The 21,088-nt window shown below is 47.4% G+C and overlaps 1 protein-coding gene across 1 annotated transcript in view; it reads left to right on the forward strand.

Annotated features, from left to right (window-relative positions):
* LOC126134931 (LIM domain-binding protein 3-like) overlaps positions 1-21,088 on the forward strand; it is a 196,265-nt gene that overhangs the window by 151,086 nt on the left and 24,091 nt on the right. Inside the window, exon 9 of the mRNA XM_049915196.1 lies at positions 1,618-1,698. Coding sequence (XP_049771153.1) covers positions 1,618-1,698 — 81 coding nt within the window. The remainder of the gene's footprint in view (positions 1-1,617; positions 1,699-21,088) is intronic.

The raw sequence follows: 21,088 nt of genomic DNA on the forward strand, positions 1-21,088 counted from the left end.
TGTGATATGCAAATGATTAGCTTTTCAGAGCATTCACACAAGGTTGGCGCCGGTGGCGACACCTACAACGTGCTGACATGAGGAAAGTTTCCAACCGATTTCTTATACACAAACAGAAGTTGACCGGAGTTGCATTGTGAAACGTTGTTGTGATGCCTCGTGTAAGGAGGAGAAATGCGTACCATCACGTTTCCGACTTTGATAAAGGTCGGATTGTAGCCTATAGCGATTGCGGTTTATCGTATCGCGACATTGCTGCTCGCATTGGTCGAGATCCAATGACTGTTAGCAGAATATGGAATCGGTGAGTTCAGAAGGGTAATACGGAACGACGTGCTGGATCTCAACGGCCTCGTGCCACTATCAGTCGAGATGACAGGCATTTTATCCGCATGGCTGTAACGGATCGTGCAGTCACGTCTCGATCCCTGACTCAGCAGATGGGGACGTTTGCAAGACAACAACCATCTGCACGAACAGTTCGACGACGTTTGCAGCAGCATGGACTATCAGCTCGGAGACGATGTCTGCGGTTACCCTTGACGCTGCATCGAAGATAGGAGCGCCGGCGATGGTGTACTCAACGACGAACCTGGGTGCACGAATGGCAAAACGTCATTTTTCGGATGAATCCAGGTTCTGTTTACATCATCATGATGGTCGCATCCGTGTTTGCTGACATCGCGGTGAACGCACATTGGAAGCGTGTATTCGTCATCGCCATACTGGCGTATCACCCGGCGTGATGGTATGGTGTGCCAGTGGTTACACGTCTAGGCCACCTCTTATGGGGTGCCATTAGTTACACGTCTCGGTCACCTCTTGTTCACATTGACGGCACTTTGAACAGTGGACGTTACGTTTCAGATGTGTTACGACCCGTGGCTCTAGCCTTCATTCGATCCCTGCGAAATCCTACATTTCAGCAGGATAATGCACGACCGCATGTTACAGGTCCTGTACGGGCCTTTCTCGATACAGAAAATGTTCGACTGCTGCCCTGGCCAGCACATTCTCCAGATCTCTCACCAATTTAAAACGTCTGTCAATGGTGGCCGAGCAACTGGCTCGTCACAGTACGCCATCACTGCTTTTGATGAACTGTGGTATCGTGTTGAAGCTGCATGGGCAGCTGTACCTGTACACGCCATCCAAGCTCTGTTTGACTCAATTCCCAGGTGTATCAAGGCCGTTACTACGGCCAGAGATGGTTGTTCTGGCTACTGATTTCTCAGGATCTATGCACCCAAATTGCGTGAAAATGTAATCACATGACATATCTAGTGTAATATATTTCTCCAATGAATACCTATATATCATCTGCATTTCTTCTTGGTGTAGCAATTTTAATGGCCAGTAGTGTAGTCGTAAGCAATAGTTAACGTCAACCAAAACACTAGTGTTGACGTGGACCGCTATTTTTATCGCTGCTGGCGCTGTCTGTAGATCACGTACACCTGTAACTTGTCCACGTTTTGCAGTGGCGGGGTGGGGTGTGAGGGTGGGTCGAATACCCACCAGTTGACAAGCCGCGGCTGAGGGGTGTAGGTTGACGGGAGTTGTGCCTCAGAGGTTGTGCGGCTGCTGTATGTGGCCCGTGCTGTGCTGTGTCGGCAGGTGGGCGGCAGTTGGACAGCGTGTCGCCGCCCTCGGCTCTGCGCTTCAGCGGCAGCGCCGGCCTCTCCAGGAGCCCGCGAGGTGAGTACCGCGCCCGCATCTTCCACTTCAAACGTTCAAATGTGTGTGAAATCTTATGGGACTTAACTGCTAAGGTCATAAGTCCCTAAGCTTACACACTACTTAACCTAAATTATCCTAAGGACCTACAGACAGACCCATGCCAGAGGGAGGACTCGAAACCCCGCCGGGTCCAGCCGCACAGTCCATGACTGCAGCGCCTTAGACTGCTCGGCTAATCCCACGCGGTCTTCTAGTTCACTGTGCCGGCTCTCCACTCGCTACGCACCGGTTCGAACCCCAGCGGTGGACGAAGTTTTCGCATTTCCCAAGATGACATGTAATGCTAGTTCCTCTCGTGTCGCCTGGCGCCCCGAATCATCGAATCCGTTCGAATTTTCAACATCGACACTTTCTTCGATTTACAGCCGGCCGCTGTGGCCGAGCGGTTCTAGGTGCTTCAGTTCGGAACCGCTCTGCTGCTGCGGTCGCAGCCCTGCCCTGCCTCGGGCGTGGATGTGAGTGATGTCCTTAGGTTAGTCTGGTTTAAGTAGTTCTAAGTCTAGGGGCTCATGACCTCAGAGTTAAGTCCCATAGTGCTTAGAGCCATTTGCTGCTCCAGAGACCTACGATAAACTGCTGCTAGATGGAAGAAAGTTCTTTCACATAATCTTTATACACTCCTGGAAATGGAAAAAAGAACACATTGACACCGGTGTGTCAGACCCGCCATACTTGCTCCGGACACTGCGAGAGGGCTGTACAAGCAATGATCACACGCACGGCACAGCGGACACACCAGGAACCGCGGTGTTGGCCGTCGAATGGCGCTAGCTGCGCAGCATTTGTGCACCGCCGCCGTCAGTGTCAGCCAGTTTGCCGTGGCATACGGAGCTCCATCGCAGTCTTTAACACTGGTAGCATGCCGCGACAGCGTGGACGTGAACCGTATGTGCAGTTGACGGACTTTGAGCGAGGGCGTATAGTGCGCATGCGGGAGGCCGGGTGGACGTACCGCCGAATTGCTCAACACGTGGGGCGTGAGGTCTCCACAGTACATCGATGTTGTCGCCAGTGGTCGGCGGAAGGTGCACGTGCCCGTCGACCTGGGACCGGACCGCAGCGACGCACGGATGCACGCCAAGACCGTAGGATCCTACGCAGTGCCGTAGGGGACCGCACCGCCACTTCCCAGCAAATTAGGGACACTGTTGCTCCTGGGGTATCGGCGAGGACCATTCGCAACCGTCTCCATGAAGCTGGGCTACGGTCCCGCACACCGTTAGGCCGTCTTCCGCTCACGCCCCAACGTCGTGCAGCCCGCCTCCAGTGGTGTCGCGACAGGCTTGAATGGAGGGACGAATGGAGACGTGTCGTCTTCAGCGATGAGAGTCGCTTCTGCCTTGGTGCCAATGATGGTCGTATGCGTGTTTGGCGCCGTGCAGGTGAGCGCCACAATCAGGACTGCATACGACCGAGGCACCATGGTGTGGGGAGCGATCTCCTACACTGGCCGTACACCACTGGTGATCGTCGAGGGGACACTGAATAGTGCACGGTACATCCAAACCGTCATCGAACCCATCGTTCTACCATTCCTAGACCGGCAAGGGAACTTGCTGTTCCAACAGGACAATGCACGTCCGCATGTATCCCGTGCCACCCAACGTGCTCTAGAAGGTGTAAGTCAACTACCCTGACCAGCAAGATCTCCGGATCTGTCCCCCATTGAGCATGTTTGGGACTGGATGAAGCGTCGTCTCACGCGGTCTGCACGTCCAGCACGAACGCTGGTCCAACTGAGGCGCCAGGTGGAAATGGCATGGCAAGCCGTTCCACAGGACTACATCCAGCATCTCTACGATCGTCTCCATGGGAGAATAGCAGCCTGCATTGCTGCGAAAGGTGGATATACACTGTACTAGTGCCGACATTGTGCATGCTCTGTTGCCTGTGTCTATGTGCCTGTGGTTCTGTCAGTGTGATCATGTGATGTATCTGACCCCAGGAATGTGTCAATAAAGTTTCCCCTTCCTGGGACAATGAATTCACGGTGTTCTTATTTCAATTTCCAGGAGTGTAGAATCGAATACATCTCTCATCTGGTCCTGACGCTTTTCCAGTACAAAGTGATAGTAGTTGCTTTTCTGTTCCACGATCGGTTGTCTCAATATCTGCCATCTCGACATTCGTACCGTGATTGGAAGAACAGACCGTCTTGCGATCTTCCACTTTGAAACAGTTTGGAAGACTGAATACAGTATTTTGACCTCGTCTCTGTTATCTTCCGTTTCGGTGCCGACATGGTCACTGAATGACTGAATAGAAGATTTCGATCAGCTCACTGGTTTTACCTAAGACCAAACCCTCTAAGAGTTTTTAGTCACACCGTTTTGACAAAATTTTGCTTTCAAAGTCATAGAACGCTTCTCTCATTGCTGTCCTTAGGCTCATTTTCGCTTCGTTCAGCTTTTGTTTGTCAGCTAGGTTTTGACTTGTCTTAAATTTATGGCGTTCTCTTTGTTCACGTAGCAGTTTTCTAACACGGCTATTAATGCACGGCGGGTCTTTCCCATCCATTAAAACCTTATTTGGAACGATTTTTCGATTTACAGGTGACTGTTGAGCAATGATGGGGGAAAAAAGAAAAAAATGCTGGAGTTTTAGGTGCTATCAGCGACGAAGTCATTACAAACGGAACCCATGGCCTTATGGGGATTGTTGCAGAAGAAAAACCTGTGGAGTCCTTTTAGGACACTGTACTAGCATTCACATTGAGCAGTGAAGGTGGCCGAAATGGAATTTGAACCGTCGTCCCCGACTGCGAGTCCAGCCCCGTACGACCACCGCTTCGCGTTTCGTAGAAACGGTGGGTTGGTCCACTGCGGCAGGCGTCCCTCCGTAACTCGTTCGCTGTACTCCCCCATGCAGGCCCCGAAAGTTCCGTCACACTGTCGCTCGTTTCAGTTGTTCACTACCTGAAAATACGCATCTACAGGTATGTCAGAGCTGAGCAAGGCAACTGACGGCGTGTCCCTGTTACACTCGCGAATGGCGCGCGGGAAGAATTATTATCGCTAAGCCTGTGTGTCAGCTCTAATTGCTCGAATTTTCTAGTTGTGGCCACTGCGTGACACGTACTATCGCACCAAAAAGTTTTTTTTTCCTTTATTGTAATTTTAATACCTGTACATCAGGTAGGCTGACAGCAGCATTCTACGCTGTTTTCAGCCTTGGAGTAGACAATGAGAAAACAGAAAGAATACACATAATAGACATATTGGCGGGTAAAAAACAGTAGACACAGAATACAAAAACACGGAGCTGTTCACACTCGACAAAAAATACACTGAAACACGTTGGCACGGCGCACGAACACTGACGACGTCGACGGCAAGGTGAACGTAGGAGCGTGACGGCGAACACCAAACACAAATACGATGGCACGCACACGAGAAACGGAGGGCGATGATCTCCAGCGCGCGAATGTCCACGTAACGTGTGCGAGTCCGGGGACCTGCCGAGAGGGGAAGAAGGGGGAGGGGGAGGGAGAGCGGAGAGCAAAGATGCCAATGGCAGAGGAGATGGGAGGAGGAATGGAAGTATGGATGTAGGGGAAGCCCGGGGGAGGAGTGGAGAGAAAGGGAGGAGGAAGGGAAGGGGGAGAGAAGGGAGAGAGGGTGCCCATAGGAACAAACACAGGAAGAGGGAGGGAGGATCAAAGTTGGTAGGAGTGGTAGATGGAGGGGAGGAGGGCATCATCAGGGAGGGGGAGCTGGCGGAAGCCACCTAGGGAGTGGGTGTGGAGAGGGGAGAGATGGAGAGCAGGTGGGATGTGGAAATACAGGCGCGGCAGTGGACGGGGGTGGGAGAGGATGAAAGAGACCAGTGGATGAGGAGGATCGAGTTTACGGGAGGTGTAGAGGATCCGTATCTGTTCGAGGAAAAGGAGGAGGTGGGGGAAGGGAATAAGGTCGTACAGGATCCGCGTGGGGGAGGGGAGGCAGATGCGATAGGTGAGGCAAAGAGCATGGCGTTCTAGGATCTGAAGGGATTTGTAAAAGGCAGGGGGAGCGGAGCTCCAGGCAGGGTGGGCGTAGCAAAGGATAGGGTGAATGAGGGATTTATAGGTACTGAGGATGGTGGAGAGGTCCAGACCCCAAGTACGGCCAGAAAGGAGCTTGAGGAGACAGTCGGAAGCGTGCCTTGGCTCGGATCGTCCGGAGGTGGGGGGTCCAGGAGAGGCGACGGTCGAGGGTGACACCAAGGTACCTAAGGGTGGGGGTGAGGGCGATAGGACGGCCATAGATGGTGATGTAGGAATCGAGGAGGCGGAAGGAAGGGGTGGTTTTGCCTACAGTGATCGCCTGGGTTTTGGAAGGATCCAAAAAGTATTGGTACACGTGCATATTTATCGTTGCTGGTTACAAACGCCGCACCTTCCGGTAAACAGCACATATACGTGCTATCTCACATACCAGACATTACAATTCTGCCCACAGTGCCTACCATTAACAAAGAAATGCTGTGTTAAGGGCTGACATGTGTCTCCTCTGCACACAAAAAGTGTTGGCACAGAGCGTGGCTTCTCGGTATATTGCTGGGTTTTCAGGTACCGCAACGCCATCTGCTGACGCAATAGACACTGCGTGTTGTTCACGGCCCAGTCACTAGTATGTTGCTGAATTGCGCAATAGTGGGCAGCATGGGGCCGAAGAAGAAGGAACATTCAGTGGCGTTGCGTGAGAGTGGCATTGCTCCATTCACAAGGGAAAAGCTATCGACAAATCGGAGCAGAGGTATCTGTTAGCAACACCACGGTACGAGCCGTCATTCATAAATATAAAGAGACTGGAACAACAGTGAAGAAGTGTCGTCCTGGACGTCCAAAAGTGCCTACAAGCCGAGAGCGTCGCCGTATGATCGCACTTGCTCGGAAGGAACCTGCTACAAGTGCAGCAACTATTGCTGAGGTTGTTCAGACAACGTCCGACAAGACGGTTAGTGTTCAAACTATACGAAATGTGTTGAATAAGGCTGACGTGCATGGACGTTCTCCCAGGAAAAAGCCATACATATCGGAAATTAACCGGCGAAACGCCTGCAGTTTGCCAAGGACTACATCAGCAAGCCGATGGAGTTTTGGAATACTGTGATATTTAGCGACGAATCGAAGTTCAATGTGTTCGGATTTGATGCAAGAAAGAAAGTTTGGCGCAAGCCGAATACGTACCTCGACATCAAAAACAAGCATCTCATAGTCAAACACGGTGGGGGCGGTATCATGGTCTGGGGCTGTATGGCGGCGTCCGGCGTTGGAAATCTAGCTGTAATCCACGGTACAATGGATCATATGAGATACGTCGACGTGTTGCGAGGTAATTTACACTCTAGTGCACAGACATTGGGCCTTACTGGGATGCTTCATTTCCAGCAAGACAACGACCCAAAACATACCGCCATGAAAACCCTGGAGTGGTTACTGTAAGTGTAAGGAAAGACTGGGTTCCAAGACAGAACAAAAATGTGTAGAAACAAAGAAGGGGATTTGATAGGGGCGAGTAATAAAATACTTGTCAGGTGGGCAGAATACTTCCGAGAGTTACTGAACCACGAAGTAGAAGGGTTAGAACGAGAAGAACAAGTGGAACTAATTTACTATGTACCAGAGGTTTTAACACCAGAACCTACAATGGGGGAAGTGATGCAAGCCATTAAGACCTTAAAAAGCAATAAGGCACCTGGAGAAGATCAGATCCAGGCCGAAATTCTCACGTATGGTGGGGAAACGCCTTGGAAAACAATTCATAAAATAATACTGAATATCTGACAAGAGGAGAGCATACCAAAGGAGTGGAAAACAACTATAATGTGCCCCATACATAAAAAGGAGATGAATTAAAGTGCCAGAACTATCGAGGAATCTCCGTACTAAATACTACATATGAAGTTTTCTCCAAGATTCTAACCAGCAGGCTTACTCCATATGTGGAAGAGAGAGTTGGAGACTATCAGAGTGGCTTTAGAAGAAAAAGGTCGACAACTGCATTGCGCATACTATTTGAAAAATGTTACGAACATCAGATTAACATTCACCAGCTTTATATCGACTTTAAACAAGCCTATGATAGCATCTCAAGAGTGGCATTGAAGAATGTAATGGAAGAGGCTGGAATACCTAAGAAGATCATTAAACTTTCTATGATGACCCTCATCGAAACCAACTGTAAAGTAAAAATACAGGGCGAAATCTCCAGAAAAGTGGAAGTGAAGAAGGGACTTAGACAGAGTGACAATATCTCCTCTTAGCTATTCAACCTTTGCCTAGAAAAAGTCATAAGTCAGATAGAGTTAAATAAAGGAGGAACCTTCTTAAATCGTTCACTGCAGTACCTAGCCTATGCTGACGATGTGGCATTACTCGCACGAAACACTGCTGTGCCAGGCGAAGCCTATCAACAACTGGAGAAATGTGCAAGGGAACTTGGCCTGACAGTCAACATCGAAAAGACCAAGTATATGGCAATGACCAACCAACAAAACCTACCAAATCTCAGGATAGCCGACAGGGAGTTTGAAAGGGTGAGAGACTTCAAGTACCTTGGGTCGACTATCACTGAGACAAATGACATTGGCAGTGAGGTGAAAGCCAGAACAGCAGCAGGTAACAGATGCTACTTTGCCGCATTACCCATGCTTAGGAGCTCGCTTCTATCACGTAAATCCAAAATCCTCATTTACAAAACAATTATAAGACCAGTTGTTATGTATGGTGCCGAAACGTGGACCATGACTGTAAATGAGGAAAGGATTCTTAGCATATGGGAGAGAAAGGTGCTACGTAAAATATATGGCCCAGTATATGAGCAAGAATGTTGGCGCATTCGTACGAATGCAGAACTACAACACCTCTTTGAAGAACCTGACATTGTTACTACCATTAAAATAAGAAGACTGCGGTGGGCAGGGCACGTGGTCAGAATGGAAGAAGACAGAGCATGTAAGAGGATGTTTGATGGCAAGGCTGGAGGCAGACGGTGGAGGGGACGCCCCAGAAAGAGATGGGTGGATGGAGTTGAAGAAGACATGAAAAAGCTGGGTGTCAGAGGATGGAGACGGAAAGCCATGGATCGGATAGAATGGCAGGATATTGTGATGCAGGCCAAGGCCCTCCAAGGGCTGTAGAGCCGAGGAGTAGTAGTAGTAGTAGTTGGTTACTGTACAATACCCCCAGAAGGGTTCTAACACCATCTCAGAGCCCTGATTTGAACCCCATTGAGAACCTGTGGGCTCATCTTGACACACAAGTCCGAAAAAGGCGTCCGTTGGGTAAAAACGACTTGGAGAGAGTGCTCCTGGAGGAATGGTCGAAAATTTACCCTGATATCACCTGGAATAAATACAAAGCAATCCTAGGCGTTCACGTGCTTCATTGATGCTAAAGGGATGCACAGTAGTTATTGGAAGGTGCACATCGATGAAGAAAACGAACACAATGTCCGATTCATACGCGTGTGCCCATACTTATTTGGATGCAGAAGAGGGATGTTCATTTTCAAAGCACTGTATGTTACTTTACGGACAGGTGATTTGGACACAAAAAAAAAACCTCCGCAGCTCTCCTGCGCCAGCTAAACGGCCCACAAAACTCGCCGCTCGTCGTTACGCTATCTCTCTCTCTCTTCTGTCTGTCCTCGCTGCTAAATCTCCCAGACTGCTGAACAGTACTCAAGAATCGGTCGAACAAGTGCCTTGTAAGAAAGTTGTTTAGTCGATGACTTACATTTCCTTAAGATTCTTCTGGCATATGCTTTTCCTACTGTTTCTTTTATGTGGTCATTCCACTGGATAGTTACTCTCACATATTTTCCGATGGATACTGATTCCAGCGATGTGTCATCAACAATTGAAGTGGATTCTTTTCGTACAAATGCGCAATATATGACCTTTATTTACCTTCGGGGCCAACTGCCGAGAGCCTGCACCATTCATTTTTCTTTTGCAGGGTATTTTGCAAATCGACACTGTCTTCTTCTGTTGCTAGTTTCTTACAAACAGCCACAACTACATCAACATCAACATCTACATCTACATCTACATGGATACTCTGCAAATCACATTTAAGTGCCTGGCAGAAGGTTCATCGAACCACCTTCACAAGTCTCTATTATTCCAATCTCGTATAGCGCGCGGAAAGAATGAACACCTGTATCTTTCCGTACGAGGTCTGATTTCCCGTATTTTATCGTGGTGATCGTTTCTCCCTATGTAGGTCGGTGTTAACAAAATATTTTCGCATTCGGAGGAGAAAGTTGGTGATTGGAATTTGGTGAGAAGATTCCGTCGCAACGAAAAACGCCTTTCTTTTAATGATTTCCAGCCCAAATCCTGACACTCTCCCCCATATTTCGCGATAATACAAAACGTGCTGCCTTTCTTAGAATTTTTTCGATGTACTCCGTCAGTCCTATCTGGTAAGGATCCCACACCGTGCAGCAGTATTCTAAAGGAGGACGGACAAGCATAGTGTAGGCAGTTTCCTTAGTAGGTCTGTTACATTTTCTAAGTGTCCTGCCAATAAAACGCAGCCTTTGCTTAGCCTTCCCCACAACATTTTCTATGTGTTCTTTCCAATTTAAGTAGTTCGTAATTGTAATACCTAGGTATTTAGTTGAATTTACGGCTTTTAGATTAGACTGATTTATCGTGTAACCGAAGTGTAACGAGTTCCTTTTAGCACTCATGTGGATGACCTCACACTTTTCGTTATTTAGGGTCAACTACCACTTTTCGCAATATTCAGATATTTTTTTCTAAATCGTTTTGCAGTTTGTTTTGATCTTCTGATGACTTTATTAGTCGATTAACGACAGCGTCATCTGGAAACAACCGAAGACGGCTGCTCAGATTGTCTCCCAAATCGTTTATATAGATAAGGAACAGCAAAGCGCCTATAACACTACCTTGGGGAACGTCTGAAATAACTTCTGTTTTATTCGATGACTTTCCGTCAATTACTACGAACTGTGACATCATCTGTCAACAGCCTTAATAGCTTCCGATACTTTCTACTCGATCATTTATATAACACAAAAGGTCCTACCACACTTCCTTGGCGTATCACCGTAATTATCTGCATATCACGATTTTGTTCCGATAAGAACGACGCGCTGAATTCTGTCTGCAAGAAAGTCTTGAAAACGGTCTCTGAATTGGTCCGGTACTAGGTAAGCTCGTGTTATTTTTTATTTTTTTCACTAAACGGCAGTGCAGGACGATGTCAAACGTGTTGCTGCAGCCGAGGAACACATCTTTTGTATCCCGCCTGGAAGGCGTCGCGTGGGTCTGTTCCTGTAAACTGAAGGGTAAGCCGAATGTAGGGAGTGAGTAGGAGCAGGAAAAGGTGAAAATCTCTCGGTAATGCTCTTAGAAATGCTTTTACTATATCGCAATATTAACTGAATACCTAACTTTGCACTGAGGTGCGAAGCCTTAGACGCGTCGTAAGTTGTACATAGTCTCAATAGCAAGCGGGTGTCCCGGCCTTCTGTTATTGGTCAAATGGGGAGAATCTGGAGCGGAGCTCGTAGATCTCTCGCGCTCCGGCCAGAGTGCGCTGTCGTCGGTGTCTGTCGTAGTGCCAACCTAGCAGAGCGCACCTACGTTGTGGCATCGGTAGCTATCGATACCACAGCACCAACATGAGCGTCGTTGTCTACAGCGCTGTGGATCTTATGAGGAACAGAGCGAGCTCAGTTTCTCTCGAGATGTGTTTGCAAATTCATGTTGATTTTATACAAGTTTTTGTTCTCCAAAATCGTCGTAATACGTGCGCATAAAACGTGTCTCATACTTCCGCAACAGTTTGACGTCAACGATATAGTTCCATAATCATGTGCCTCTGCCCGTGAGCTTCCTTGAAAACGGCAACGACTTCCACTTTTTTTCCAGCCACGGGGTACCCTTTGCTGTTCCAGCGACCTTCTGCTGCTAGAAGGGAGAAAGTTCTTTCACATAGTCTTTCTAGAATGGAATACGTTTCTCAGTCCTGGCGCCTTTCCACTACACAGTGATAGCAGTTGCTTTTCTGTTCCACGATCGGTTATCTCAATATCTGCCATCTCGGCGTTCGTACAGTGATTGAAAGGACAGACCGTCTTGTGATTTTCCACTTTGAAACAGTTTTGGAAGACTGAATGCAGTATTTTGACCTCGTCTCTGTCATCTTCCGTTTCGGAGCCATCATGGTCACTGAATGACTGAATAGATGATTTCGATCAGCTCACTGATTTTACGTATGACCAAACCCTCTAAGAGTTGTTAGTCACACCGTGTAGACAAAATTTTATTTTCAAAGTCATTGAACGCTTCTCTCATTGCTGTACTTAGGCTCATTTCCGCTTCTTTCAGCTTTTGTTTGTCAGTTAGCTCTTGACTTGTATTAAATCTGTGACGTTCTCTTTGCTCACGTATCAGTTTTCTAACACGGCTATTAATGCACGGTGGGTCTTTCCCATCCCTTATAACCTTGTTCGCGACGTACTCCCACATCTTCGTCCTCAGCACTGAATATTTCTAACTGTCTATTCATACACTCTGCGATTCGTATCCTGTCAGTCTTGCTAAGCCAAAATGGTTTACTACCTTTGTTAACTTTCCTTGTAATAACCGTACTCACAGGTGGTGTCACGGCCTTATGATCACTAATATCCTCCTCTTCGTTAACTGATTCGAAAAGTTCAGGTGTGTTGGTAGCTATTAGGTCTGAGACGTTACATTCAGGAGTTGTTTCTCTATCTGGTGGAAATAATTTTCGAGAAGACATTCACAAAAATGTCAGACGAATCCCTGTCTATCGCATCCGTTTTGATGGGATGACTCTCCCAATACGTGCCTGCCAAACTGACGTCACCCCTTAATTACAAGCGCATCATTAGGAAAGCTGTTAACAATATTCTGAAAGTTCTCTCTGAAGCGCTCTACCGTGACAGCTGCTGGACCAGACAGTCTATAAAAATATCTGATTACCATTTTTGACTGACCTTCGATGTTTTAAGTTCACCCATATCAATTCACATTTGGAATGCGAGGAACCCTCACTAGATACTATTGAATTCTTTGCTGCAGTAAATACGCCGCCACCTCTGGCGTCTAATGTAGCCTTTAGATAAATATTCCCGTCCGAATTTAGGATTTCGTTGCTACTCGCTTCCGGTTTCAACCAACTTTCTGTTCCTAATACTATCAGGGCATTATGCCTTCAATAAGCGATACTAATTCTGGTTCTTTACCATGGATGGTGCTGCAGTTCACTACTGTCATATGAATATTTTCTATTTTCGACCTGTGAGGGCAAGCATTCTGTGAGAATAGCGTGAGTGGTGTATTTTCTATTTCAGCGGACAGTTACTTGTCAACCCAAAGCGAGTGTGGGGTTCCTCTAACCTAAAGAAAGCCCTACGTGCATGCCACACGTAGTCCACAACCCTAGTAGCCTCTTACTGTGTGTAGTGCACGCCTCACCTATTGAGGGGCACCTACAGTTCTCCACCCGACAGCGGAGATCGAGAAATTCTCATCCGACACCGTCACAGAACCATCTCAGCCTATAGTTTAGACCTTCCACTCTGTTCCAAACCAAAGGTCTGCAGTCCACTCTGGGTACTATGCTGCAAATAGTGAGCTTTGCCTGCACCCCATGTGCGATGCTGGGTGCTGTCATGAAATGATCCATCTGCCAAAAGGAACCAAGGATAACCTTAGAACCCAAGAGGTAGGCGTCGAGTCACGATTTCCAGCCCGTTGCACCCAGTGCACTCGGTAGCGGTCGGCGGAGCAACCTCCACACTCCCCCCCCCCCCCTATTCCCCCTTTCCCTGGAAAACATACCGGGTGCACACTGGCATTGTTTGGCGGCTGGCTTGCTGTTTCACTTGTTGTTGTTGTGGTCTTCAGTCCTGAGACTGGTTTGATGCAGCTCTCCATGCTACTCTATCCTGTGCAAGCTTCTTCATCTCCCAGTATGTACTGCAGCCTACATCCTTCTGAATCTACTTAGTGTATTCATCTCTTGGTCTCCCTCTACGATTTTACCCTCCAATACTCAATTGGTGATCCATTGATGCCTCAGAACATGTCCTACCAAACGATCCCTTCTTCTAGTCAAGTTGTGCCACAAACTTCTCTTCTCCCCAATCCTATTCAATACCTCCTCATTAGTTATATGATCTACTCATCTAATCTTCAGCATTCTTCTGTAGCACCACATTTCAAAAGTTTCTATTCTCTTCTTGTCCAAACTATTTATCGTCCATGTTTCACTTCCATACATGGCAACACTCCATACAGATACTTTCAGAAACGACTCCCTGCCTCTTAAACCTATATTCGATGTTAACAGATTTCTCTTCTTCAGAAACGCTTTCCTTGCCATTGCCAGTCTACATTTTATATCCTCTCTACTTCGACCATCATCAGTTATTTTGCTCCCCAAATAGCAAAACTCCTTTACTACTTTAAGTGTCTCATTTCCTAATCTAATTCCCTCAGCATCGCCCGACTTAATTCGACTACATTCCGTTATCCTCGTTTTGCTTTTGTTGATGTTTGTTCGTCTTATATTCGCCTTTCAAGACACTGTCCATTCCGTTCAACTGCTCTTCCAAGTCCTTTGCTGTCTCTGGCACAATTACAATGTCATCAGCGAGCCTCAAAGTTTTTATTTCTTCTTCATGGATTTTAATACCAACTCCAAGTTTAGTTTTGTTTCCTTTACTGCTTGCTCAATATAGAGATTGAATAACATTGGGGAGAGGCTTCAACCCTGTCTCACTCCCTTCCCAACCACTGCTTCCCTTTCATGTCCCTCGACTCTTATAACTGCCATCTGGTTTCTGTACAAATTGTAAATAGCCTTTCGCTCCCTGTATTTTACCCCTGCCACCTTCAGAATTGGAAAGAGAGTATTCCAGTTAACATTGTCAAAAGCTTTCTGTAAGTCTACCAATGCGAGAAACGTAGGTTTGCCTTTCCTTAATGTTTCTTCTAAGACAAGTCGTAAGGTCAGTATTGCCTCACGTGTTCCAATATTTCTACGGAATCCAAACTGATCTTCCCCGAGGTCGGCTTCTACCAGTTTTTCCATTTGTCTGTAAAGAATTCGTGTTAGTATTTTGCAGCCGTGGCTTATTAAACTGATAGTTCGGTAATTTTCACATCTGTCAACACCTGCTTTCTTTGGGATTGGAATTATTATATTCTTCTTGAAGTTTCTTCTTGAAGTCTGAGGGTATTTCGCCTGTCTCATACATCTTGCTGACCAGATGGTAGAGTTTTGTCAGGACTGGCTGTTTCACTCAGGGGCTGCATTACGAGCGTAACGTTGGAGCTCACAGTGAGTGACGTCCCACCCTTTGCATTTGTTCGGACTGGGCTGAAAAATCGGTCGCTCGTCCCACAGAAGAGGCGTCCCGCGGCTGCTCAGATATGTTACCAGCACTGGGTAGCACGTTGTGCCTGCTGCTAATGCGTGAGGAGCCAGCTGTGCGTCAGCTGTTCCCACTCTCGCCTTCGGGCCAGTGACACGCAAACCGATCGTTGTCCGCCACCCACTCTGCAATGAAGAGGAACCGGTCAGATGGTGTGTGTCTGAGGTCGCAGCGACAAGCGCGTCACTCAGGCGTTCCGTCGCCGAGTTCGCCACTGTTGCCTGTCGTCGCCTGCAGCTTTGAGGTGCAGCGCGAAGCCCGTCCAACGCGGCCAGCGCAGATTCCAGCCGTTTACGGGCTCTGATCAACTCTCCTCGAGTCCGCTTATGCCAAGCACAGTCCCTACCCATACCATACTGTCCAAAAATACTATATAAAATCTCAAAAATACCAAAAATTCGGTCAACAGTATTCGAGAAAAAACAAAGAGACCGTTGTAGGAGAGAAAATTAACGGGCTCCGGTGCTACTGAAGGTGCGATGTACACTAAATAAAGGGTGTCCCACTCAAACCTCCCTTATTTCAAGCCGGCCTGGGTGGCCGAGCGGTTCTAGGCGCTACAGTCTGGAACCACGCGACCGCTACGGTCGCAGGTTCGAATCCTGCCTCGGGCATGGGTGTGTGTGATGTCCTTAGGTTAGTTAGGTTTAAGTAGTTCTAAGTTCTAGGGGACTGATGACCTCAGATGTTAAGTCCCATAATGCTCAGAGCCATTTGAACCCTTATTTCAAAGACCCTGGAAAACAAACCACAGTAGATACGACAATGAAAAATGCACCACGTTGTAGAGCATCTCAAAGAATTTATTTATTTTTCATCAATATACCTCTACATGTTAACCTGCCGGCCGGGATGGCCGAGCGGTTCTAGGCGTTACAGTCTGGCACCGCGCGACCGTTACAGTCGCAGGTTCGAATCCTGCCTCGGGCATGGATGTGTGTGATGTCCTTAGGTTAGTTAGGTTTACGTAGTTCTAAGTTCTAGGGGACTGATGACCTCAGCAATTAGGTCCCATAGTGCTCAGAGCCATTTGAATCATTTTTGAACATGTGAACCATTTGTAGCACGAAGAATATCGAGTCTATATTCAATTTCTTGCCGCATTAGTGATACGATGTCGCAACGTAGGAATGTTTTCCACTTTGGTCGCATACACACAGTCCTTCACGAATCCCCCCACATGAAGATATCAAGTGGCGTAATGTCAGGTGAACGTGGTGGCCAGGCAATGGGTCCTCTGCGTCCAATCCAACGACTGGGAAATTTCCTATCCAGGAACTTGCGAACAGCCGTTGCCCAATGCGGCGGAGCTCCATCTTGTTGAAAAGTGATGTTGGGTTGCAACTCTTGTATCTGAGGGTACACAAACTGTTCCAACATGTCCAGGTACACTGACGCATTCACTGTTTGTTCCGCAAAGAAGAACGGTCCAACAATTCTGTCGTGCATTAGCCCGCAACAGATGTTTAGTTTAGGGCTATCACGAATATGTTCAGTGACAACGTGCGGATTTTGCGAACCCCATATCCGAACATTATGCCTATTAACTCTTCCTTATAGATGCCTCATTTAAGAATAAACATCTTTCCAGGAAGCTGGCATCCGTACCAATACGCTGCAGCATATCTGCTGCAAATTGTTGTCGGCACGGTTTGTCGTTCGGTGTCCGATGTTGCAGAATTTGCACTTTGTAAGCACACGTACGAAGACGCTGGTGAACCACACGATGCAATATTGATTGAGGTACATCAGGTTGCCTAGCTGCTTAACGAATTGACTTGCATGGGCTGCTGTGAAACGATTGACTGATGTCCTCCGCTTTCTCTTCTGAAACTCTACAACAAGCACCGCCAGAATGTTTCAGAACACTTCCTGTTGCCACAAACTACATATACCATTCCTTAATTGTTTTCACATCAGGTGGATCATATTCATACACACGACGATAATTTCTTTGCACAATAATTGGCGATTTTGTTTCTACAAACCACACTAGTGCTTGCGTGCGCTGCTTTGGAGTCGCCATTTTCACTTCATGCGACCATGCTGCACTCTGGCGTCGATACTTGGCACTTCTGACACGGGAATATAAATTCTTTGAATGCTCTAGAATGTGGTGCATTTTTCGTTGTCGTATTACTGTGTTTTTTTTTTTCCTGGGTCCTTGAAATCAGGGAGGTTTGAGTGGGGCACCTGTATAAAGGAACAGAATACTGAAATCTGTTCTGCAGAGTTCTGATTAACCAGTGACATCGCGATGCCTACATGCTCTTTAAAACAGAAATAAATTTCACTACTGAAAACGGATATATGAGCAGTTATTTTTCACTAGACGCTCAGTATACACAACAGGTACAGCAGGAAATGAATACCGGGAAATGAGATAGAAAAACAGGTAATGTTCACTCCGGGACAGAAGTTCGTGAACAGCTGGCTCTGAACTAAACTAATCGCTGTGTACTGCTGGGTAGCAGCCAGCCCCACCACTCGGCGGGTCGGCCTCTACGTAGTCAGGGGTCTGACGGTGTATCGGGAACCGGCTAGAACTGGCAGTGAGAGAAGCGTCAGCGGTTCGCATGGCGATGCCCGGCGTACTCTCCTCATCCGTGGATTGACGCCGTCTGACGGACACAGGGACGCAGTACTCGACTACGAGCGTCTGGCAGCAGAAAAGCAGCAAACAGACGAACTCTAGAAAGTGTCGTAGGCAGAACTGTTGTCGACGATGCTTCGTCGGTAATCGAGAATCAGTTAGGCTTTCCCTCAAATCGAACATCGTCACAGTGTGGAAGAAGTCGTCTCCAACTCCAGGCACCAGGTTCAGCGGAGGCATTACAGGCAGATGCGTGGCAGCTGCCCGGTTACCGGAGCGGGTCTTGTCACACGGAATCCACGTTGGTGAGCAGGACCATCCAGATATACGTCTTCCAGCATTGCTGTAAGGCGCTTGGCACGAATGCTGGCGTGGTTCATATGAAAGGGACAGAGGGGTGGGAAACTGTTGGGTGGAGGGTGTGGGGACAGTCCCTCCACCAGGACCTTTTCTAAACTGCACAGATGGGAGTTACCCTTACAATACATTCTCTGCTCCCTTAATTAACCCAGTCTCAACCTACGGGAACGTACTGTCCCCATACACTCCATCCAACAACTTCCTCCCCCTGTGTCCTGTCATCTCCTCCCCATTCTCGTCTCCCACTCTACTTATTTTCAAGCCTCTGCCAATACACCCGTCCGTGTTTCCCAGCTCCTCTGCTTTTTCACTCCTTTTTTCCCCACTTCCCACAACGTCCTGACGTTGCGCCTGTCGGCAGGGTAGTCCCTGCACACTCCACCAGACAGCGTTCTTCTCTCTCCCCACTCGCCTCTCTCCCCACCCGTACGCTACTATCACATCCCCACCTCCTTCCGGAATGCCGCTTGCATTCCACGTGATGTTGCATTCAAGCCCGAGATGCTGGAATTGGCGGTCGTGTGTGCGTGAGGTGTGCTTGCTTGTGTGTACTTCTTTACTGTTAAGTGCGAGGGTGAGTCAATTATTATCCGCAATTTAGTTATATTTTTGTTTATTTTGGTAGTACTGTCGTTTTACGTTGACGAGGCATGCTTTATTATTTGTTGTTGTATCTTTGCAATTTTCAAGCTGCTAGGTTAGTTTTGTTATCGCTGCTGTGCTGTTAATCATGGCTGCTCCGCTGTCTATTTACACCAAAGAAGAGCAACGTTCAGTGATCCATTTTTTGTGGTCGGAAGGCGTATCAGGAGCCGAAATACATCAAAGACTTTCGGTACAGTACAGGAACAGTGTTTTGCCACAACGGAGTGTCTACGAATGGATTGAAAACTTCCGAAATAATCGCACAAGTGTTACGCACGATGAAGGAGCTGGACGACCGTTTACCGCCACAAATGAAGAAGCCATTGAGCGTTCACGTGAAATGATTTTCTTAGACAGACGATTAACTACTGACGAAGTGGCACATCGTCTGCAAATTAGTGACGGTTCTATCTACGAAATCATCCACAACCGACTTGGGTTTCATAAAGTTTGTGCAAGATGGGTCCCAAAACAACTCAGACAGTTGCATGAATAAACACGCTTGGACACCTGCAAAAAACATTTGGATCGCTATGGTAACGATGGGACAACTTCTTAGGCAGGATCACTACTGGTGACGAATCATGGATCCATCATTATGAGCCGGAGAGTAAACGGCAGAGTATGGAATGGAAACATGCAAATTCGCCGCGGAAGAAAATGTTCAAGACCCAACAGCCTGCAGGAAAACTGATGCTTATGGCTTTTTGGGACGGACAACGTCCAGTACTGGAACATTATGGGGAAGGGGCACAACAATAAACAGTGTACGTTACAGTGAGATGCTTACTGCCAGGCTAAAGCCTGCAATCCGAAGCAAACGCCGAGGATTGCTGTCAAAAGGTGTTGTGTTGTTGCACGACAATGCCCATCCGCATACTGCTGCCCACACTGCTGAAACGCTCCAGAAACGCAAATATGATGTACTGGATCAGCCTCCATATAATCCTGTTCTCGCCCCTTATGGCTATCACTTGTTTGGTCCATTCAAACAGGCATTAAGGGGCCGTCGATTTGCATCGGACGAAGCAATGAAAGAAGCGGTGCAAGGAGACTGTGTCGAAAAATTATGTTGTTATAAGTTTCCTATTTGATTACAATAAAATTTTATAGCGACTTTGCGGATAATAATTGATTTACCCTCGTAGCAGTACGTCTTTTCCTACGTTACTGATAGTCCTACCTGGAATCTCCATTGTTTGAAATGTGTTACCCTGATCGATCAAATTATTTACGTTAATCGATCTTGTAAGGGGCCAAATAGCGCCACCTTATAAGCGTATTCTCACGTTTTCATCTTTCTTGACGGCAATGAGACAGACGAGAAAGTACCGAATGTGGTGTGGCCACGTATTGTACAGGGTGGTCGGAAATTCCCTTTACAGACTTCGAGGACTTGTAGAGGGGAGTGAGTACGTCGTATTTTGAATAGGAACCCATGTCCGGAAACGTCACCCAACGAGACTACAGAGCGTCAAAGTCATTGGCTCGGGCGTCTGTAAATGTACGTATACATGGGGGGATTCCGTGATGATGTTACGGACTTTCTAGGATGATGGAGAACGATAAATGTATTAATTTGAAGTAAGGATCCCTGTACCGGTAACGAACGAGTCGAAAGTCAAACTAAAACCGTTCTGATACCTCTGACAGTTGAATACATGTACCGGTTCTTGTGTTGCCAAGAGTGTAGGGCTGGTAACTTTCAGTGGTGGTAGTGTGAACAAAAACGAGATAAAATGTCCAATAAACGTGGGCTCTAAAGTGCGTACCTTAACGGCTATGAACACTTGCTCAGTAGAGGAGATGTGTTTCACACTGCCGGCCCGGGTGGCCGAGCGGTTCTAGGCGCTACAGTCTGGAACCACGCGACCGCTGCGGTCGCAGGTTCGCATCCTGCCTCGGGCATGGGTGTGTGTGATGTCCTTAGGTTAGTTAGGTTTAAGTAGTTCTACGTTCTAGGGGACTGATGACCTCAGACGTTAAGTCCCATAGTGCTCAGAGCCATATGAACCATTTGTTTCACATTAGCGAAGATGAACGAATGGTCATAGCTCCTCCCTTATGCAATTTAGAGCCCACGTTTATTGGACATTTTTTCTCGTTTTTGTCCACACTACCACCACTGAAAGTTACCAGCTCTATACTCTTCGCAACACAAGAACCGGTACATGTATTCAACTGTCAGAGGTATCAGAACGGTTTTCGTTTATGACTTTCGACTCCTTCGTTTCCGGTACAGGTATCCTTACTTCAAATTAGTACATTTATCGTTCTACATCATCCTAGAAAGTCTGTAACATCATCACGGAATCACCCCGTGTAT

The sequence above is a fragment of the Schistocerca cancellata genome, chromosome 1, assembly GCF_023864275.1.
Source record: "Schistocerca cancellata isolate TAMUIC-IGC-003103 chromosome 1, iqSchCanc2.1, whole genome shotgun sequence".
NCBI lineage: Eukaryota > Metazoa > Arthropoda > Insecta > Orthoptera > Acrididae > Schistocerca > Schistocerca cancellata.